Source organism: Bombina bombina, chromosome 4, assembly GCF_027579735.1.
Source record: "Bombina bombina isolate aBomBom1 chromosome 4, aBomBom1.pri, whole genome shotgun sequence".
Taxonomy (NCBI): Eukaryota; Metazoa; Chordata; class Amphibia; order Anura; family Bombinatoridae; genus Bombina; species Bombina bombina.
The window spans coordinates 1,092,507,340-1,092,531,244 of NC_069502.1; the positions used below are offsets into that span (position 1 = coordinate 1,092,507,340).

General features: G+C 40.0%; 1 protein-coding gene across 2 annotated transcripts in view; it reads left to right on the top strand.

The window, feature by feature from the left end:
- The window catches only part of THADA (THADA armadillo repeat containing), a 1,857,831-nt gene that overhangs the window by 179,695 nt on the left and 1,654,231 nt on the right, over positions 1–23,905 (top strand). For both annotated transcript variants that reach the window (XM_053712286.1, XM_053712287.1), the window contains exons 18-19: positions 1,981–2,116; positions 13,286–13,422. In XM_053712286.1, coding sequence (XP_053568261.1) covers positions 1,981–2,116; positions 13,286–13,422 — 273 coding nt within the window. The remainder of the gene's footprint in view (positions 1–1,980; positions 2,117–13,285; positions 13,423–23,905) is intronic.

Consider the following 23,905-nt stretch of genomic DNA (forward strand, 5'->3'; position numbering starts at 1 on the left):
AAACGCGTATGATGTCACAGGAGGTGTTGTTCCCCCTGTTCCGGTTCATCTATTATTGCTTTTATCATGTTGCTGTATGAGGATCCTGTTTTTACTCGTTAGTAAATAAAGACTGGCTTTTTATCTATACCTGGTGTGCCGAGGAGTTTCCTGGTTCCCATATATATATATATATATATATATATATATATATATATATATATATATATATATATATATATATATATATATATATATATATATATATATATATACACATATATATATATATATATATATATATACATACACACAATATATATGTATATATCAAAATAAAGAGAGTATTGCATTGAGCAATGATACTTTTTTATTGGACTAACTATACATTTATAAGATGACAAGCTTTCGGAAGAGTGTCTTCCTTTTTCAAGTCTGAAGCAATACTGACCAATTTGATGGAATTTACAGATTATATCTTAAATATTTTAAGAGATAATCTGTAAATTCCATCAAATTGGTCAGTATTGCTTCAGACTTGAAAAAGGAAGACACTCTTCCGAAAGCTTGTCATCTTATAAATGTATAGTTAGTCCAATAAAAAAGTATCATTGCTCAATTATTTTGATATCTAAATCTCTGGACTAACACTGCTACTCCAATCAAAATATGTGTGTGTGTATGTGTATATATATATATATATATATATATATATATATATATATATATATATATATATATATATATATATATATATATATATATATATATATATATATATATATATATAGTAAAATTAAAATTTTTGTTTTATTCTATAAACTACTGACAACATTTCTTTCGAATTCCAAATTAAAATATTATTATTTAGAGCATTTAGATGCAGTGTTTTTAGACATTGAATAATGCAAAGAAAACAAGTTCATATTCATTTTTAAACAACACAATATTAATGTATCAATATTTGGTGGAATAACCCTGATTTTCAATCACCGCATCTTGGCATACTTTCCACCAGTCTTTAACATGTCTGTTGGGTGACTTTATGCCACTCCTGGTGCGATAATTCAAGAAACTGGGCTTTGTCTAATGACTTGTGACCATCCATTTTCCGCTTGATCACATTCCAGAGGTTTTCAAGTGGGTTCAGGTCTGGAAATTGGGCTGGCCATGACAAGCTCTTGATCTGGTGGTCCTTCATCATCCACACCTTGATTGACCTGGCTCTGTGGCATGGAGCTTTGTCCTGCTGAAAAAAACAAGCCTCAGAGTTGAGGAAAATGGTTAGAACAGAAGGAAGCAAGTTTTCTTCCAAGATAACCTTATACATTGCTTGATGCATGCATCCTTTGCAAAGATAAATCTGCCCGATTCCAGGTCATCTGCTCTGATGAATCCAATTTTCAGCATTGTCGTTGTTTTTTAATGGTTAGATTGAGACCTGGAGAGGCCTACAAGCTACAGTGAAATTTGGTGGAGTATTGGTGATGATCTGGGGGTGTTTCAGCAAGGCATGACCGGGCAGATCAAGAACCTCTCATGGCTAACCCAAACTCGAGACCTGAACCCCATTGAAAACCTTTGGAATGTGATCAAGAGGAAGATGGATGGTCACAAACCATCAAACAAAGCTGCTTGAATTTTAGTGCCAGGAGTGGCATAAAGTCACCTAACAGTAATGTGAAAGACTGGTGGAGAGCTTGCCAAGACGTATTAAAGCTTTGTTTAAAAATCAGGGTTATTCCACCAAATATTTATTTCTGACCTCTTGCTAAGTTAAAACATTACTTATTGTGTTGTTAAAAAATGAACATGAACTTGTTTTCTGTTGTGATTTTCTGCAAATAAATGCTCTAAATGACAATATTTTTATTTGGAATTTTGGAGAAATGTTGTCAGTAGTAAAACAAGAAAAACTGATAATTTTGCAGTGGTCTCTCTGATTTTTTTTCATTCATTCAGAATAAAATGGAATCTAAAAATGAATCTTTTGTGTTTCAGTTGTCAGGTCGCTTATGACTAACCTTGATAATGAAATCAAGCAAGCCGAAAAATCCTTGTTGCAAGCAGCGGCTTCATTTCCACTGTACGGCCGTGTACACTGCATTATCGGAGCACTGCAACAGCTCTCCTTCAAGTAAGGGATTTTATGCATAGTAATAATGAGAGGATGATATAACATTGTAGAGTGAGTCCTTTATCAGCCAGGCCCTTTTATGTATATTCTATACAAAAAAAAGGAGATCAACTTTTATTTAAAGAGTCATTAAATACCTAATAATTCATTTTCTTTAGTCTTGCAATACGATAACATACTAGCTGAGTCTAAATGCTCTCAGAAAACCTTAACGCCTTAGTTGTTTCATGTCCCTTTAAGTCATATTTGGATGTGATTCCTTTAATGACACATCAAATTAAAGTTAAAGGGATACTAAACCATAGTTTTTTCTTTCATGATTCAGATTAGAGCTGCAACAACTAATCGGTATAATCAATAATAATCGATTATGAAAATAGTTGTGAACGAATCTCATAATCGATTAGTTGGTCTGTGCACAGCACCAGCTGCTTTACTCCAATGAGCTCCTGCACATGGTATTGTGTTTTATGGTTATGCCCTTAGCTTAAAGGACGTCTACAGACATTTTCTTTTCACTTTTTCAGAACACTATAAGTTTATTTTTAAGTTTACAACTACTCCTGTCTTATGTGCAACCCAGAAATAAAATAAGAGTCATCATTTGGATTGTTTATATAAAATCAGGTGATTTGGAACTATGCTTTGCATGATATAGTGCCGAGCTTGTTATTTACACCTAGCCTAGATTGATGGCATTTGTTATATGAATTTATGTCACTATTACCTGTTTGCACAATTTTTTGCGGATTGCTTGCTATTGCTTTTATATGTAGATAAATGTGTAAGGCTGTGTCCTGTTAATGATAAATAGTCTTTAGCCAATTTTGCCTTTTTTTTTCTTTCTATTTTTAATTAATTGGAATATGTACCAAATTCAACCTCTGTAAGTATATATCTGTTATTTAAAGAGTGCACTAGATTATTTTCCCCCCTAACCTTATAGATGGTTATTTACCACTGCATATAGATATTCAAGATATTTCTCTTGTTAAGTGTGTTCAGTCCACGGGTCATCCATTACTTATGGGATATATTCTCCTCCCCAACAGGAAGTTGCAAGAGGATCACCCAAGCAGAGCTGCTATATAGCTCCTCCCCTCACATGTCATATCCAGTCATTCTCTTGCAAGTCTCAACAAAGAAGGAGGTCGCGAGAGGAGATAGGAGTTTTTTACCTAATTATTCTTCAATCAAAAGTTTATTATTTTAAAATGGCACCGGAGTGTGCTGTTTTTTTCTCTCAGGCAGTATTTAGAAGAAGAATCTGCCTGCGTTTTCTATGATCTTAGCAGACGTAACTAAGATCCACTGGCTGTTCTCGCACATTCTGAGGAGTGGGGTAACTTCAGAAAAGGGAATAGCATGCGGGGTCCCCCGCAATTGAGGTATGTGCAGTAATATTTTCTAGGAATGGAATTGACTAAGAAAACACTGCTGTTACCCATATGATGTAAGTACAGCCTTTAATGCAGTAGTAGCGACTGGTATCAGGCTGATAAATGTATGCGCAGTTGAGTTATTTTCTAGGGACTAGAATTTGAGAGAGAAAATACTGTTAATACTGAAATAAATGTATGAGCCTTAACTGCAGTAGAAGCGACTGGTAGCAGGCTTAGTGATAACTTTGCATAACACTGGAAAGTTGTTTTTAAAACGTTTACTGGCATGTTATTCGTTTTGTGAGGTACTTTGGTGATAAATCTTTTTGGGCATGATTTTTTTCCATATGGCTAACGTGTATTTCTGCATAGAAACCGTTGTAACAGGTCTCCCACTGTTGTAATATGAGTGGGAGGGGCCTTTTTTAGCGCCTTGTTGCGCAGTTAAAATTCTTGCACAGTCTTCCTGCTTCTTCCTCCTTGATCCAGGACGTCTACAGAGAGCTCAGGGGTCTTCAAAATTCATTTTTGAGGGAGGTAATCAGTCACAGCAGACCTGTGACAGTGTGTTTGACTGTGATAAAAGCGTTAAATCTTAAATTGATTATCCGTTTTTGGGTATTGAGGGGTTAATCATCCGTTTGCTAGTGGGTGCAATCCTCTGCTAAATTCATACAATTACTGTTAAAATTGTTGGCTATAACTGAATTAGTTCATTGTTATTTCAACTGTGACAGTTTTTTGTGTTTTTAAAAGCGCTGCAGCGTTTTTTTGTGTTTTTTTTTCAATTGCTTGTAAATTTATTGAAAGATTTTTTTCCAAGCTTGCTAGCCTTCATTGCTAGTCTGTTTAAACATGTCTGATACAGATGAATCTACTTGTTCATTAAGTTTAAAAGCCAATGTGGAGCCCAATAGAAATATGTGTACCAATTGTATTGATGTTACTTTAAATAAAAGTCAGTCTTTACCGGTAAAGAAATTATCACCAGACAACGAGGGGGAAGTTATGCCGCCTAACTCTCCTCACGTGTCAGTACCTTCGCCTCCCGCTCAGGAGGTGTGTGAGATTGTGGCGCTAAGTACATCAAGGCCCTTACAAATCACTTTGCATGATATGGCTAATGTTATGAAAGAAGTATTATCTAATTTGCCTGAGTTAAGAGGCAAGCGCGATAGCTCTGGGTTTAGGACAGAGCGCGCCAATGACACGAGAGCCATGTCCGATACTGCGTCACAATTTGCAGAACATGAGGACGGAGAGCTTCATTCTGTGGGTGACGGATCTGATCCGGGGAGACCGGATTCAGAAATTTCAAATTTTAAATTTAAGCTTGAGAACCTCCGTGTATTACTAGGGGAGGTGTTAGCGGCTCTGAACGATTGCGACACGGTTGCAATCCCAGAGAAATTATGTAGGCTGGATAAATACTATGCGGTACCGGTGTGTACTGACGTTTTTCCTATACCTAAAAGGCTTACAGAGATTATTAGCAAGGAGTGGGATAGACCCGGTGTGCCCTTTTCCCCTCCTCTGATATTTAGAAAAATGTTCCCAATAGACGCCACCACACGAGACTTATGGCAGACGGTCCCTAAGGTGGAGGGAGCAGTTTCTACTTTAGCCAAGCGTACCACTATCCCGGTGGAGGATAGTTGTGCTTTCTCAGATCCAATGGATAAAAAATTAGGTTACCTTAAGAAAATGTTTGTTCAACAAGGTTTTATATTGCAGCCCCTTGCATGCATTGTGCCAGTCACTGCTGCAGCGGCATTCTGGTTTGAGTCTCTGGAAGAGGCTATTCGCACAGCACCATTGGATGAGATTATGAACAAGCTTAAAGCCCTTAAGCTAGCTAATGCATTTATTTCGGATGCCGTTGTGCATTTAACCAAACTAACGGCTAAGAACTCCGGGTTCGCCATCCAGGCGCGCAGAGCGCTATGGCTTAAATCCTGGTCAGCAGATGTAACTTCTAAATCTAAATTGCTTAATATTCCTTTCAAAGGGCAAACCTTATTCGGGCCCGGCTTGAAAGAAATTATTGCTGACATTACTGGAGGTAAGGGTCACACCCTTCCTCAGGACAGCGCCAAATCAAAGGCCAAACAGTCTAATTTTCGTGCCTTTCGTAATTTCAAGGCAGGAGCAGCATCAACTTCCTCCGCTCCAAAACAGGAAGGGACTTCTACTCGTTACAGACAGGGTTGGAAAGGAAACCAGTCCTGGAACAAGGGCAAGCAGGCCAAAAAACCTACTTCTGCCCCTAAGACAGCATGAAGAAAGGGCCCCCTATCCAGAAACGGATCTAGTGGGGGGCAGACTTTCTCTCTTCGCCCAGGCCTGGGCAGGAGATGTCCAGGATCCCTGGGCGTTGGAGATCATATCTCAGGGATACCTTCTGGACTTCAAAACTTCTCCTCCACAAGGGAGATTTCATCTGTCAAGGTTATCAACAAACCTAATAAAGAAAGAGGCATTTCTACGATATGTACAAGACCTCTTAGTAATGGGAGTGATCCACCTGGTTCCGCGGACGGAACAAGGGCAAGGTTTTTACTCAAATCTGTTTGTGGTTCCCAAGAAAGAGGGAACTTTCAGGCCAATCTTGGACCTGAAGATCTTAAACAAATTCCTAAGGGTTCCATCGTTCAAAATGGAAACTATTCGAACCATCCTACCCATGATCCAAGAGGGTCAGTATATGACCACAGTGGACTTAAAGGATGCCTACCTTCACATACCGATTCACGAGAATCATTATCGGCACCTAAGGTTTGCCTTTCTAGACAGGCATTACCAGTTTGTAGCTCTTCCCTTCGGGTTGGCTACGGCCCCGAGAATTTTTACAAAGGTTCTGGGCTTGCTTCTGGCGGTACTAAGACCGTGAGGCATAGCGGTGGCTCCGTACCTAGACGACATCCTGATACAAGCGTCAACTTTTCAAAATGCAAAGTCTCATACAGAGATAGTTCTAGCATTTCTAAGGTCGCATGGGTGGAAAGTGAACATGGAAAAGAGTTCTCTGTTCCCACTCACAAGGGTTCCCTTTCTAGGGACTCTTATAGATTCTGTAGAGATGAAGATTTACCTGACGGAGTCCAGGTTATCAAAAATCCAAAATGCTTGCCGTGTCCTTCATTCCATTCCAAGCCCATCAGTAGCTCAGTGCATGGAAGTAATCGGCTTAATGGTCGCGGCAATGGACATAGTGCCATTTGCGCGCCTACATCTCAGACCGCTGCAACTATGCATGCTAAGTCAGTGGAATGGGGATTACTCAGATCTGTCCCCTTTACTAAATCTGGACCAGGAGGCCAGAGATTCTCTTCTCTGGTGGTTGTCGCGGGTTCATCTGTCCAAAGGAATGACTTTTCGCAGACCAGATTGGACGATTGTAACAACAGATGCCAGCCTACTAGGCTGGGGTGCAGTCTGGAACTCCCTGAAGGCTCAGGGATCGTGGACTCAGGAGGAGAAACTCCTCCCAATAAACATTCTGGAATTAAGAGCAATATTCAATGCTCTTCTAGCTTGGCCTCAGTTAGCAACACTGAGGTTCATCAGATTTCAGTCGGACAACATCACGACTGTGGCTTACATCAATCATCAAGGGGGAACCAGGAGTTCCCTAGCGATGTTGGAAGTCTAGAAGATAATTCGCTGGGCAGAGTCGCACTCTTGTCACCTGTCAGCGATCTACATCCCAGGCGTGGAGAACTGGGAGGCGAACTTTCTAAGTCGCCAGACCTTTCATCCGGGGGAGTGGGAACTTCACCCGGAGGTGTTTGCTCAACTGATCCTTCGTTGGGGCGAACCGGAGCTGGATCTCATGGCATCTCGCCAGAACGCCAAGCTTCTTTGTTACGGATCCAGGTCCAGGGACCCGGGAGCGGTACTGGTAGATGCACTAGCAACCCCTTGGGTTTTCAACATTGCTTATGTGTTTCCACCTTTTCCGTTGCTACCTCGACTGATTGCCAGGATCAAACAGGAGAGAGCATCGGTGATTCTGATAGCGCCTGCGTGGCCACGCAGGACCTGGTATGCAGACCTAGTGGACATGTCGTCCTGTCCACCATGGTCTCTACCCCTGAGGCAGGACCTTCTAATTCAGGGTCCTTTCAACCATCCAAGCCTAATTTCTCTGAGGCTGACTGCATGGAGATTGAACGCTTGATTCTATCAAAGCGTGGTTTTTCGGAGTCGGTTATTGATACGTTAATACAGGCTCGGAAACCTGTTACCAGAAAAATTTACCATAAGATATGGCGTAAATATTTATATTGGTGTGAATCCAAGAGTTACTCATGGAGTAAGGTTAGGATTCCTAGGATATTGGCTTTTCTACAAGAAGGTTTAGAAAAGGGTTTATCCGCTAGTTTGTTAAAGGGACAGATTTCTGCTCTGTCTATTTTTTTACACAAACGTCTGGCAGAGAATCCAGACGTCCAGGCTTTTTGTCAGGCTTTGGCTAGGATTAAGCCTGTGTTTAAAACTGTTGCTCCTCCGTGGAGCTTAAACTTGGTTCTTAAAGTTCTTCAGGGTGTTCCGTTTGAACCCCTTCATTCCATTGATATTAAGCTTTTATCTTGGAAAGTTCTGTTTTTGATGGCTATTTCCTCGGCTCGAAGAGTCTCTGAGTTATCTGCCTTACATTGCGATTCTCCTTATCTGATTTTTCATTCAGACAAGGTAGTTCTGCGTACTAAACCTGGGTTTTTACCTAAGGTTGTTTCTAACAGGAATATCAATCAAGAGATTGTTGTTCCTTCATTATGTCCTAATACTTCTTCAAAGAAGGAACGTCTTTTGCATAATCTGGACGTAGTCCGTGCCCTGAAGTTCTACTTACAGGCAACTAAAGATTTTCGGCAAACTTCTTCTCTGTTTGTCGTTTATTCTGGTCAGAGGAGAGGTCAAAAGGCTTCGGCCACCTCTCTCTCTTTTTGGCTTCGTAGCATAATACGTTTAGCCTATGAGACTGCTGGACAGCAGCCTCCTGAAAGAATTACAGCTCATTCCACTAGAGCTGTGGCTTCCACCTGGGCCTTTAAGAATGAGGCCTCTGTTGAACAGATTTGCAAGGCTGGGGCGGAGCCTGGCCGTGCTGGGAAATGGCTGCCTAAATCCTGGCTCTTAAGCCCCACATCCAAACTAAGCTAAAATAGGGATAACGGATGCCCAATATTTAACTATAAAACAGTTTTCCTAAGTGGCTTGGAGGTGTACAGCACACAGGAGACTTAAGAAACGGAGGAGCGGCAATAATTTACATGCCGCGGCACCCGCCGGCCCTGAACTGACAGCATTGGGAGGCAAGTAACTGACATCGAGAGACAAGAGGTTTGCCCCGGCCCCACAAGGACTTACAAATAAATAAAGAGCAAGCACCACTGACCGAAGGCCTGGGAGGTAACAACAGCGGCACTTTCTTGGCGTGGAGGTGACCGCGATACAGACCCGGCAAATAGAAGCTGGCGGAGAGATAAATAGGCCGCGACTGCCGCACCGCAAACATTGGTGAGAAATTGGACAAACAGTGGGGCGCACAAACAGTTCAGTACCTGGGGGGTTTGGGGCCTGCCGTCCTAATATAAGCAATTACGACAACATAGCGCTACTAATCTGAGGCCCTCAAAACAGACAGCGCCGCCATAAACACTGACACGCACAAGATCATTGGCCCTCAGGGACTACAGCGAGCACAGGGTGATTGGGGACTCACTGAAAGGCAAAACCATATAAAATTGCACAACAACACAATTTGGTGTTCCCTGATATAAAAGGTGTCATAATGAGCACTGCAGTTTGAAAGGAAATAAGGCACTCTCTAATGGCGCCATAGGCAGAATAAAATGGAGATCAGGCCTTAACAATGAACAGTTCAGCTACTTGATTGCAGCACGAGTACAGAGAGCAACTTAACACATCAGCACTACAGAGTTAAAGTAGTAATATTTCAGGGAGACACTGACCACCTTAAAAACCCTGGAACACAGTCACCTGTGTACATCTGAAATAAGCTATATACAAAATAGTAGCTGCAGCAGCCCCTTACCATACACTTCAGGGGTGACTGCAGTCTGAAACACTGGACATTGAGCAGTATGTCTACCAAAAAAAGTAATAGGCCCGATAAGGGAAATAAGAACAACAGTCTAACAAGCTATTTAAAAATGCCACCAATCCCTGCTGAAAAGGAAGACATTGAAACATCAAGTTCAGCACCCTCAGCACCTAGTGAGAAGCACAGACATACTGCCACAAGAACCTCTTACAAGGGAGGACTTGAATACAATTTCATCAAAAGCAGACATTAATATAGTACTAACAGAAATGAGATCATTGTTTGGGGATTTGAAAAAAGATCTGAACAGCGTTAACCAGAGAGTGCACACTCTCCAAACCAAACATGAGACACTGCAGAAACAGGTGGAAGTAAATTCACAACACATACAAAGCCATGAAGGGGATATACAATTCCTGTTGTCCAAGATAGAGGATCTGGACAACAGAGGAAGGCGCAATAACATGAGGATCAGAGGAGTGCCTGAAACAGTAAGCAATAACGCCATAGAAGGATACCTTCAGGAATTATTTAGGACTATAAAGGGAACACCAAGCTCCCCAGATGTAACCATGGAAAGAGCACATAGGGCGCTTCGCCCAAAACCTTCTCCTAAGGCGCCGCCACGAGACATTATTGTCAAATTTATGAACTACAAAGACAAGGAACTTATTTCACAAAAGGCGAGGGCCTTGAGGACTGTGACCCATGCGGGTATCCCACTCCAAATCTTCTCGGACCTGAGCCAAATAACGCTCCAGAAACGGAGGGATCTAAAGTTCATCACCAGTGTCCTCCAAAGACATAGCGTCCCATACAAATGGGGATTCCCGGTGAGCATTATTGCCACCAGGAATGGAAAACAAGCTACATACAGAACATCTTCTGACCTACCGGCCTTTTGTGAGGTCTTGGATCTAGACATTCCACCACCAGAACAGATTTGCAAGGATGCAACTTGGTCTTCACTTCATACCTTTTCAAAATTTTACAAATTTGACACTTTTGCTTCTTCGGAGGCTGGTTTTGGGAGAAAGGTTCTACAGGCAGTGGTTCCATCTGTTTAATGTTCCTGCCTTGTCCCTCCCATCATCCGTGTACTTTAGCTTTGGTATTGGTATCCCATAAGTAATGGATGACCCGTGGACTGAACACACTTAACAAGAGAAAACATAATTTATGCTTACCTGATAAATTTATTTCTCTTGTAGTTTGTTCAGTCCACGGCCCGCCCTGTCTTTTTTGAGGCAGTTCTAAATTTTAATTAAAACTCCAGTCACCACTGCACCCTATAGTTTTTCCTTTCTCGTCTTGTTTCGGTCGAATGACTGGATATGACATGTGAGGGGAGGAGCTATATAGCAGCTCTGCTTGGGTGATCCTCTTGCAACTTCCTGTTGGGGAGGAGAATATATCCCATAAGTAATGGATGACCCGTGGACTGAACACACTACAAGAGAAATAAATTTATCAGGTAAGCATAAATTATGTTTTTTATGTTAAAATGAAGTCTAGGGGCCCCTTGCATTGGTGGAAAACTAACAAAGATAAATAGCACACCTTGGTGAAATTGGCAAAACCATATTTATGCATCTCAGGCACCTCAACACCATCTGAGTGCCTCTTCTCTGCTGCAGGCAAAATAGCTTGCAAAAAAGAGAGCCAGTCTTAGCCAGGAGCATGTGGACATGTTGACATTTTTGCATTTCAATGCAAAGTTTCTGAAAGAGTGAATAACAGAATGTTATAAACAGTGATACTCTACCTCTTTCTACTTCTTCCTCTTTTCAGTTTGTGTTTTTTTTTTTTGCTTATTTATAAAAATTTGTTTTGCTGCTTAAAAAATTGGACCAACAGTTGTGTTAATGTAAAGTTTGTCGGAAGTTGATATTTATAACACTCAGTATGTGGATTTTATTTTAAATATATGAAAAATGTATTTATTTATTTTTTATCCGATTAGTCGATAAAAAAAAATAATCGGCCGATTAATCGATTATGAAAATAATCATTAGTTGCAGCCCTAATTCAGATAGAGCATGCAATTTTAAGCAACTTTCTAAATTACTCCTATTATCAATTTTTCTTTGTTCTCTTACTATCTTTATTTGAAAAAACAGAAATATAAGGTTAGGAGCCGGCCTATTTTTTGTTCAGCACCTGGGTAGCCCTTGCTGATTGGTTTGCTACATTTAGCCACCAATCAGCAAGCGCTACCCACGTGCTGAAACAAAAATGGGCTGGCTCTTAAACTTACATTCCTGCCTTTTTCAAATAAAGATAACATGACCATGAAGAAAAATTGATAATTGGAATAGATTAGAAAGTTGCTTAAAATTGCATGCTCTATCTGAATCATGAAAGAAAAATGTGGGTTTAGTATCCCTTTAAGGCTATCTCAGTATTTATTAGCATTTATTTGAAAATATATTTACTGTACAATGAACACTTAACTATCATATTTGCTAAATTGATGCATGTAAGTTTAGGACTCCTTTATCTTACTTAAAGGGACATTAAACCCAATTTTTTTCTTTAATGATTCAGATAGAGAATACCATTTAAAACAACTTTCTAATTTACTTCTGTTATCTAATTTGCTTCATTCTCTTGATATGCCTTCCTGAAAAGCATATCTAGATAGGCTCAGTAGCTTCTAATTGGTGGCTGCACATATTTGCCTTATGTGATTGGCTCACTCATGTGCATTGCTATTTCTTTAACAAAGGATATCAGCAAGTAAATTAAAATTTTGTTTAAAATTGTATTCTCTGTCTGAATCATGAAAGAACATTTTTGGGTTTAATGTCCCTTTAACATACACAGCAGCTGTAATTCAGTGAGTGTACAATGCACATATTTAATTACAACAGCGACTGAACATGTATGAAATTTGTGTCTTATCCGCCTGCCCTAAAGTAGGGATATTCTTAAATACAGTTAATTATGCTTAGAAGGAAATGAAAAGCACACATGGTTAATCATATGAATGAAAGACAATGTTATACATAAAAGTTTAAAGGGACAGCCTATTAGAAAAATTGTTACCGTTTAAAAAGATAGATAATCCTTTTATTACCCATTCCCTAATTTTGCATAGCAAACATAGTTATATTAATATAATATACTTTTTACCTCAATGATATCCTGTATATAAGCCGCTGCAGACTGCTCCTTATCTAAGTGCTTTTTACAATCTTGCATTTTAGCCAATTAGTGCTGGTTCTTGAATAACTATTACGCTTCTCCACCAGAGTGAGCACAATATTATCTATAAGGCACACTGCCTGACTGTTGTGCAAGATATAAAAAGCACTGAGATAAGAGGCAGCCTGCAGGTGCTTAGAAACAGGCAAACTTAGAGGTTATAAAGTATATTAATATAACTTTGTTGGCTATTCAAAGCTGGGGAATGGAAGTAAGCTGTCCCTTTAAGTTAAAAAAAAAAAATTAAATTAAAAAAAGTTGCTGGACATGCAGAATTGTGCAGCCCGATCATACTGGTTCATAGGGACAACTCCTACATCTGTATTAGGGGACGGTAACACCACCACAAGTATGTTTTTTTGTTGTTGTTTTTTTTTGTTTTGTTTTTTTAAATAGACCTTGTATAAATGCAATCAAATAAAAATAAAATAAAAAATACTGTAATATGCTTTTAAAAATAGAGTTGCAGTATACAATTTTTAGTCTTAACATGTTTATTCTTTTGTCTAGGGATGTCTCAATGGTGTCAGAATGGAGAGAAACGTTATCAGAGCTTATCTCTATGTCATACAGAATATCGGCTATTGTGTCTCCGGTTGTCCACAGTTCATCACCAGAAGGCCTCATGCCAATGGACACCGACACTGGTAGTTCTTTTCTTATCTGTTATGTCATATGCTTAGCCATACTAAAGACATTTTTATAACCGGTACAAATACCCAAATCCAGAACTCTAAAATCTGGACTTTTTTTTTATCAATATTTTTTTTTAAATAAAATGATTTAAAATGATAATTTTTATTTAAAACAAATATTGCATTTCTGATTACAGTATTGTACTATCTTTATGATGGTACTGTGTATACAAAAGTATTGCAAATGATATAAAACTACCTTAAGGTTATATGTATAAGATATGTTATGACTTGTAAATATTGCCTACATAACATAATCTATTCTTCTTTACACTTTCTGCCACCCCCACCCCAAGTTGTAGCATTTTACAGGTGCAAATATCCCGAAATCAAAACTGTTCCAATTCCAAGCAGTTTTGATAAAGTTTTTTTGCATAGTGTATTTTATATCTAAGCAAATAAGCAGTGCATTGCAAAAGATTTATATACAAAATTCATGTTTTAAGCTAAAATTTGCAGTCCTTTGACACATTATTAAAAAGCTTCTTAAAGGGACGTGGAGCCCAATTTTTTCATGATCCAGGTAGAACATACACATTTAAAAACTTTCCAATTTACTTCTATTATCAAATGTACTTAATTATCTTGGTATCATTTGTTGAAGGAACAGCAATGCACTACTGGGAGCTAGCTGGACAGATCAGGTAAACTAATGATGTGCATTGCTGCTCCTGAGCCTACCAAGATAAGCTTTTCAACAAAGGATACCAAGAGAACAGAAAATTAGCTAATTGAAGTAACTTGGAAAGTTGTTTAACCTCTTCACCCAATACGAGGTGTATATATACGTTGTGCGGTACTTTGGCTATCGTACTGCACAGCGCTTCAGGATGCTAGCGCACTTTTGGCTGGTAAGTTACAGCCGAAATCTGGGGCTGCTGAAGCTTCAGGCATCTGCCTTATATGGAGCCGGAGCGCGTTCGGTGCTCCGGCTTCATATGAGGGCAGATGCCTGATCGTTACAGATGGTGACACTGTGTCTGTCACCGTATGTAATGATCGTTGCTGGTGCCGGCGGGAGGTGGAGGCAGGTGGGCGGTCCAGCAGGGGAGGTGGGAGGGAGAGGGAGGGAGTGGGAGGACCCTACCTATGGAAAAAATAAAAATAAAGGGACAGGGAGGGATGGGGCAGCTATATTGCATAAAAGGGGATCTGGGGTGTCAGGGTCTCCTAACAAAAAGATAACGGGTGGGGGGACACTACGCTACAGAAATGGATATAAAAATAATTTTAAAAAAAATGTAATTTTTTTTTTCTTCATAAATGGAAAGAGTCCACAGCTGCATTCATTACTTTTGGGAAATAAGAACCTGGCCACCAGGAGGAGGCAAAGACACCCCAGCCAAAGGCTTAAATAGTCCTCCCACTTCCCTCATCCCCCAGTCATTCTTTGCCTTTCGTCCCAGGAGGTTGGCAGAGAAGTGTCAGAAGTTTGTTTGTCTCTTATGGAGGGTAGTACTCTTCGGCATGGGACGGGAGTTTTAAGTAATCCTATCAGTCTCTCAGTGAGGGCCTGGATGAACGTTAGAGTCCGGAGATGCAGGGAGAGTCTTTCTGCAAAACCATCCCGACTCATGTTAACAGCTCCACAAGCAATTGCGTTGTCGAACTTCGCTTCGCTGCCTACTTTCTTTTCTCAAGTCCATGGTGGAGGCGTTGCTACTATCCGTCACATTTGAAGCGCCGTGTTCCTGTTCCACGGCGTAGATCCCGGTAAGATTGTTTCATTTTACTTCATCTGAATGTACTGTAATTTATTTGTTTCCAGTAAGGTGCTTTCTTGCAGGACTTAAAAAAATTATATATATATATATATATATATATATATATATATATATATATATATATATATATATATATATATATAAAATATAGGAAGAAAACGAGGAACTCCAAGACTGTTGCCAATGTTGGTTTATTAGAGCAGGTAAGTGAAAGACACAATCACAGTGTGCAAGGATTAGATCTGACGCGTTTCCCGCATGCTCACATGCACTTCATCAGAGATCTATATATATATATATATATATATATATATATATATATATATATATATATATATATATATATATATATATATATAGAGAGAGACTGAGAGAGAGAGAGACTGAGAGAGACTGAGAGACTGACTCGGTCTCAGTCTCAGTGAGACTCCTTTGGTGTCTTGGAATCGAGAGTTAATATCTCCTGAGGTGGATTATTGAACAGGGTTTTTTTTTTAATCATGTTTGTTATGTGTTTCAATCTACTTATGTGTAGTGTTAACTGGGGTCCTGGCTTGGAACATAAAGGCCTTTGGGAGTGACGCAACCTTTTGGTTGGGCGCGCTTTTGTTGGACTGTACGGTTTACCTTGTGACTGGGCACGTTTACGATCTGGTCTTCCATTTCCGCATTCCTGACCTTGTGGCGTCGGAATGATTCTGGTCTGCCAGTGTTTGGTTTATCCCCTTGAGTGCTAATGACGGCTCTGAGCCGTCACAGAGTTTCCCACTCTGGTGCTAATGCTCAGAGCCGTCACTAGCACTCTCCCAACTTGAGGGAGATCTGGGGGCTCCCACCTGCTCCTACCCCGGCGATCGGTGCTAAATAATGAAAGGCATCGCCGGGGCTTCCGTTTTGCGTGGTGACGTCACGCGCAATAAACGTGATGACGTCACCGTGCAACTTTATTTAACATTAACAATGTTAAATATAGGAGCAGGGGGCATGCTGCTTAGAAGCCTGTATCTCAGGCATCTAAGCAGCTACAGACCCCCAAGACCCACCGTTGGAAAGGTAATCGCCTAACCTTTCCAACGGTGTAAGTCTTGGGGATCTGAAATAAATAAAAATAAAAAAAAAGTAATTTTTTTTTTTTTTTAAATATTAAATAAAAGCCCCTTTAAGAAAACCTTAGCACTCAAAGGGTTAAAGGAGGTGGTGAGTTCCCCAGCCATTTTGGGTGTTAGGTGCCGTTTAAACTTTGTTTTCTTATAGTCCATATTATTATATTCTCTATCCAGTTATGGAGGATTCTGATGCTGAGACTGTTCACATTTCAGATTCAGATTCTTCGACTTGTGAAGTATGCGAATTGGCCCCGTTGACACATGTCAATCAGTTATGTTCTGTATGCCGTATTAGAGCGCCTTGTTGCTCGGGGAATCAAGGGCCGCTGAGCCATCCGCCTCTGGGGGTTCTGTCCTCCACGAGGCGAGTTATCTCCTGCTCCCTACTACTACACATGCGGATAACCCAGATTTTGTTTATCCCTCCTTGCAGGGCGGCTCCCCCCCCCCCCCCCCCCCCCCCCCGGATGTTGCAGCACGTTTTCGCTTTCACATATTTTTGGCGATTATGCCTCTGCAAAGTCCAGACGTTTATTTGTGTTTGTGCCCTATTGTCCAGGGTCTCCCAGCCTTGGGTGGGCCCATGCAGTTTCCTGCGGGTTTAAGCTGTCCCTGAGTGTTGTGCCTTTCGTTACAGAATTGCGCACCTTCGGTGTTTACTTGTTTTATAGTTATTAGAGGACCCTATCCTTAATGGATATAGGAATCCGCAGTGTTCTACCTACAATGGCTCACCTTATTAGACATGAGGGAATGATATAATCTCCTGATTGTTGGTTTATTGCGATCCTTCCCAGTTTGTTGGAAGATCAGGTTTCTGTTTGGCTGGTCCTACGGGTATGCCTGTTCTTCTTAGGCGTTAACCTACGGGTTGCCTTATATTTTCTTTTATCCGGTTAGGATGTCTTTTTTTAATTTATTTTTTATATGTTGCTTTGGGAACTTTCTCTGGGATCGATCCTCGCTGTTTGCTTCTGCGGAAGTTTGATACGGGACATGTTAGTCCTATGTTTGTCTGTTATTCTCTTCCTCTTTGAGGGAGGATTCAGGCAGCTTGACAGTTATGGCCCTGTCTGCAGGCTAGTCCTGCTCGGGTTCAGTTTTTCTGTCTCGTGGCTTGTTTAGACATGTGGCGCCTGTTCTGCCTGGCTGGGCCGGTTGAGGCACCGAGTGCTCACTTTATTATTTGTGTTTTCTTGTTTTTATTTTACAAGTTTCAGCTAAGCATTCTAAAGAGTATGCGAGGCAGGAAGGATGTTTTAGGCCTTCTTTGGCATTCAAGCGGGTTGACTAGGCAGTGGAGTTCTGCTGCGTCATTCTCTTTTGATTCCAATACTCTCGGGACCTAGAGTGTTCTTCCTCACGTGGGAGGATTGGGGGCTTAGCGCCTCCTTTCTGCTGTTTTGGGCGGGTTTGGCCTTTCTGAGGCTTTGGGAATTGGTCCTTTTGGACTTTTTCTTTCCATGGTCCTTTTGGGGGCCTGGTTTTCCCTTCGGGAGATGGTTGTTGCTTTTTGACTACATTGGGGTCTCCTTTGGGCTCTTCTTAGGGTTCTTCCCCGGATCTGGGGATGATCTGCATCCTTTTTTTCCATTTGATCCTCTGACTCATATTGGAGGTGATGTGGAGACTAGACTTGCTTTAGTGGCTTTGTTCTCTAGGTATCCCCTTGTGGCGTTTCGAACGCCTATGGGCTCTAGTGTCTTGGTTCGAGATGCCTTAGCTCCTTTGTAGTGTTGGACTTCGGTAAGGGGTGGTCTCTTCCTTGGGCCGGGACTTGCGAGGTGTTCTCGTTATCCGGGTTATTCTGGATATTGCATTATCTCCCTGTGGGTCTTGTCAGTATATGGCTGGGTTATAACACAATATATTTAATAATTATCCTTTAAAAATAAACCCTCACTCAATATGCATATACTAGAAACCATAAAATTAATATAAATTCCTGAATTCTTTTTATTAGTTGATATCTATAAACACATTGAAATATATTTGTAGGAACAAGAATATGAACCAATACTAAACACGTATATGAATTATTAAAATATGCTATACTCTTTACAAAGCAACCCAAATTGTAACTTTTTAACTAGCCTTATTCACAATAGAATTTCATTCAATTAACACAATGAGATTCCAAGATATTTAGCTGCTAACATCCAGACTGGTACAATTTTAACAGTGCTTAGTTAAACTATAGGACAATATACACTCTAATTGAAATACCAGAGATTATATATATATATATATATATATATATATATATATATATATATATATATATATATATATTCTATATGTGAACAGTTACTATAAATGTCCATTTATTTAAACTGCAACAAATTCTTAGTTACTTATAATTAAAACCAATTCTAAGATATATATATATATATATTCTATATGTGAACAGTTACTTTAAATGTCCATTTATTTAAACTGGAACAAATTCTTAGTTACTTATAATTAAAACCAATTCTAAGATATATATATATATATATATATATATATATATATATATATATATATATATATGTTTTGCAAAGATAAACAACTTAAAATTTAGGATTAGTTTAAAATATACAGGCTATGAATATAAGCTAAAATACAAACTGCTCTCTTAAATCTAATACTTACAATTTGACTATGATCTTACCAATGACCTTTGTATACTTTACCCAGATAAAACAAATCGATATCCAATATTTCTCAACAGGTTCAATCTCACCTCAGAATACCAAAAATTGGAGTATTGTCGCATATGGAGAATAAAAGTAGCTATTTTGCTTATAATAACTGCAGCAGTTATTCGTCCAGGGTTTTAGCAAAACAGTTTACCAGCCAAAGTTAGCAAGAGTTAGCCAGCAGCCTCCTTTCTCTCTCTATGCTTGGGGTTAAATCATCTGATCTCACCCCTCCCCTTTTTTTTTATCAGTACCATCATTGGTGAGATTGGAAACGCCCAACGGAAGCTTGTCTCAGATTGGCCCTTTGAAACTGAGCATGGATTGGTTCATCTGGGAAGTATCTTTTAACAGTCAAGTTTTTTGGCTGTAATACCAGATTTTGGCCATCGGGGGCAGCAGACAAACAGATTCATTTAACCATTTCTAACATTTTTAACAATTTAATACATTTTTTATAAAGTGATCATTTATCAGACCATAACTTTTTGCATCAATCACTTACAACCTAAATTCCAGACAGGGTAGCATCATGTCAATTTCTTGATTATTTTAATATGAAGCATCAAATTCTTTTTAATATCATATTACATTAAAGTAATTTATATTGCTAACTATTCCAAAATTAATAGCATTTAAAATCCTGATATATATATATTCATACAAATACAGCATGTTTTATATTCCATATTTCTAATAAATCCTGAATGCATGTATCTTGTCTATGGTCCATATTCATAGGACATCTTGTTATTATATGTCTGCAAAATAAAGAGATACAGAGGATATTATTCCATACAGATTAATATTTCATATCTGTATATCTCTCTTTGAGAGGATAAAATACACAGGATATCATTTAAAATATCAATTAGATATGTACTTCTTAGATGCCTGGAATGAAAGAGATAATTGTTAGAATGCTCATTTTAAATCCTAAAACATTCTATGCTTCCAAAATATATATATATATATATATATATATATATATATATATATATATACATACACACATCCATTTCTATGCAGTGTTTAACAATGGGTTTAAGAGTATAATTTAGAACATGTGTTTTTAGCTGGTCAAATTTTTACTGCCTCAATACACAGGCAGGAACTAATTAACAAGTCTATGCTAATCACTATGTAGTCAGAATTTCACTTGTTTATTTGATTTATGCTCAGAATATCGTCTCCATACATTTCAGGATGTGTTTGACCATAGGTCCTTGTTTGCTAATTTGGTTGTGAGCTTCAAAAGCTATGTTAATCAGAAAAAAGTGTCTCCTATCTGAAGTCATATACTGAGCATATAGCTAATATTATCTTTTGAGACAATGTGTCCTTCTTTAAAATGACTCAATGGTCCTATCCTATCTCAACAGTTTAAAATTTTGTCATTTTCTTTGAAATGACTGTTTAAATAGACCAAATGTCTCCTCTAAGATTACTTTGAAAATATTTCTTTGTTCTGCAAGTAATTTATTTGATGAGTGAGAGAGGGGGTTGGTTTACATACATTTTCCCTTTTGGGTCCCATAAACAAAATTAATTATTTGGTGTACACAGACATATTATTATTTATAAGTATACATGTGTATATTCTTATACCCTGACAGTCTGTTTTTTAAACAATGGGGGCACGAACCTGTCATTGCTCTGGTTCGTCCGGTTGCTGAGGCTTTCGCTCAGCATTTTCTCTTGGCGGGTTGTTACCGGACTTTGCAGACTTTAGGACGGGTTCAGGGTTCTCCACTTTCAGGGAACTTGGGCTATGACCTTTGGTCTGGCTAGTTGATCTGGTCACGGTTGGCCAGGTTTTCTGAGTGCCGATGCTTGCTTTTCGCTTATTGAACGGTTTCCCTTGGACAGTTTGCTGCAGTAACCTGATGGCTTTGCGGTTCTGCAGGCGAAGGGTTTGCAGGGTATCCGCTGCAGCTATTGCACCTTGTCGGTGTGCTAGCAGGCTGTTTTCTAAGGGGATTCATTTCAAGTTTATCTGCGTTGGAGATTGATCTCTTGTTCAGCTTGTGTCTTGTGGGCAGGTGCTCTGTATTTAATGGCCCCTTTTTTCTTAAGAGGGCTTGTTCTCCTCCTTATGGAGGTATGGTCCTTGGCTTAGGGCCTCTCTTGCATTCAGGAGTTGGAACAGAGGATTTAACCTATGTTGAAGGGATACATGATCTCTGGGTTGCGTGAGACTATGTTGGGCCTTTTTTTTGCTAGTTTTAGCTTCGGCCTTGTCGACTGTCTCTCTAAGGAGTTTCGGGGCACCCAAGCTCTTTTGGAATGGCTAGGGCCATTCTTCTGCTCTTTTGGGAGCTGGTGTTGGGGTTCTTTTGTTTCCCTGTTTCAGACCTGCCGACGCTTGGGCTGGCCTGGCTGGGAGTAGGTTCTGAGATTGTTGTTCATCTTTGGGGGTGCAGTAGGCCTTGTTGAGGTTCTGTGCTTCTTCCGGTTTGAGATCTATGTGTCGGTTTGGTTGATTGGATTGCAATCTGGTTTCTTGTTTGGCCGTTTTTTTCTTCTCAGCAAGTATTTCTTCTGTGTCATCATGATGATGACTGCGTGTTCTTGACCATCTGGGTCTGCTACACTTATTATGAGTTGACTACTTCAGTAGTCTAAGTGCTGATGTTTTGAGGACTCCATCTTCAGTTGTCTTTTTCAGTGCTTTTGAACGATGTGGAGAGGAATGTTTTCTCTGTTCTGATGCCCGGTCCTAATCCCTGTGGTTTTTGTTTGGTCTAGGCGTGTCCTCCCCTTGTTTGTCAGGACCCATTTGGGTCTTTGTGAGCTGGGCTCACTCTGGGAGTTCTTTCTTTTATGGAATTTGTGGTGACCTTTCGGTTTCCATTTGGTTCTCCTTGCCTTATCCCTTTGGGACTTTCGGGCTGGTGTTCTCTTCGCTAGTGAAGGGGGTGTGGTTGTGGATTGACTGCTGGTCGACTGTGTCTTCTGGAGGACTGTTGGCTCAGTTGCATCTGATTTTGCAGTGTCTAGCTAGGCTTCCAGGCTATCTGCGGCCCAGTGTCCTTGGGGCCTTTTTTCTTTTCAATGTTTCTTGGCTTCAAACGAAGCAGGGTTTTGTTGAGTAGTGTTTTCAGGCCTGGTGCCTTCAGAATGGGCCGCCTCTTGTACCCTCTTGCCTTGGCATTCAGTGTGCTCCATAGCTTGGGTATTGTTTTCCCAAAAGTAATGAATGCAGCTGTGGACTCTTTCGATTTATGAAGAAAAACTTAAATTATGCTTACCTGATAATTTTATTTTCTTCAGATGGAAAGAGTCAACAGCTCCCCACCCGTATTTTTTATGTTGAGTGTCTAATTTTTATTCTTCTGGCACCCTTTCACTGTGATATTTCTTCTACTGTTTCCTTGTTCCTCGGCAGAATGACTGGGGGATGAGGGGGGTGGGAGGAGTATTTAAGCCTTTGGCTGGGGTGTCTTTGCCTCCTCCTGGTGGCCAGGTTCTTATTTCCCAAAAGTAATGAATGCAGCTGTGGACTCTTTCCATCTGAAGAAAATAAAATTATCAGGTAAGCATACTTGCAGACAGCTGTCAGTATGTAAGATGGATGATAGTTGGGGGGTGAGGTTTGGGGGGGATCAGGGAGGTTGGGGGGTAAGGGGGGATCCTACACTGCAGAAAATATAAAAATTAATAATAATTTTTTTTTTTAAAACAAAACTTATTTTCTCCTACATTGGTGTATCCGGTCCACGGCTTCATCCTTACTTGTGGGATATTCTCAATCCCTAGAGGAAGTGGCAAAGAGAGCACACAGCAGAGCTGTCCATATAGCTCCCCTCAGGCTCCACCCCCCCAGTCATTCTCTTTGCCGCTCTAACTAGTAGCATCTCCACGGGGGTGGTTAAGAGTATGTGGTGTTTAGTTGTTTTTTCAGACTTTAAAACACTTTTGGGGTTTTATTTTGCGCCTGGCACTTATTTAGACACCTATTCTAGTCAGAAAGGCCCCTCCACTCTGGAATGAAGAGGGAGGAGGCCTCATTTTCAGGCCTCAATTGCACAGTTGTTTTGCTTAGGCAGTTCATGCAGCTTCACGTGGGGAGTCCAGAGGCATCAGAAAAGACTCCAGAGAGGCTTATTTCCTACTAAAATAATCCCTAAGGAAGGTAAAGGCCACAGTGGAAGCTGTGGCATAGTACTGTAGTGTTTTTAACAGGTTAATTGCTGTTATTAGCTCCGGTTTGGGCATTAAGGGGTTAATTGGTCTGAAAATGTGTGTGCAATCATTTCAAAGCATTAAGACACTGTGGTGAAAATTTCATTAAAATCGGATGTTTATTTGATGGTTTTTTGATGTTTTAGTAATAAAGTGTGCACTTTTATTATTTAAAGACACAGTAACGTTTTTGTCAAAACTATGTTGGGCCTTTTTTTTGCTAGTTTTAGCTTCGGCCTTGTCGACTGTCTCTCTAAGGAGTTTCGGGGCACCCAAGCTCTTTTGGAATGGCTAGGGCCATTCTTCTGCTCTTTTGGGAGCTGGTGTTGGGGTTCTTTTGTTTCCCTGTTTCAGACCTGCCGACGCTTGGGCTGGCCTGGCTGGGAGTAGGTTCTGAGATTGTTGTTCATCTTTGGGGGTGCAGTAGGCCTTGTTGAGGTTCTGTGCTTCTTCCGGTTTGAGACCTATGTGTCGGTTTGGTTGATTGGAATGCAATCTGGTTTCTTGTTTGGCCGTTTTTTTCTTCTCAGCAAGTATTTCTTCTGTGTCATCATGATGATGACTGCGTGTTCTTGACCATCTGGGTCTGCTACACTTATTATGAGTTGACTACTTCAGTAGTCTAAGTGCTGATGTTTTGAGGACTCCATCTTCAGTTGTCTTTTTCAGTGCTTTTGAACGATGTGGAGAGGAATGTTTTCTCTGTTCTGATGCCCGGTCCTAATCCCTGTGGTTTTTG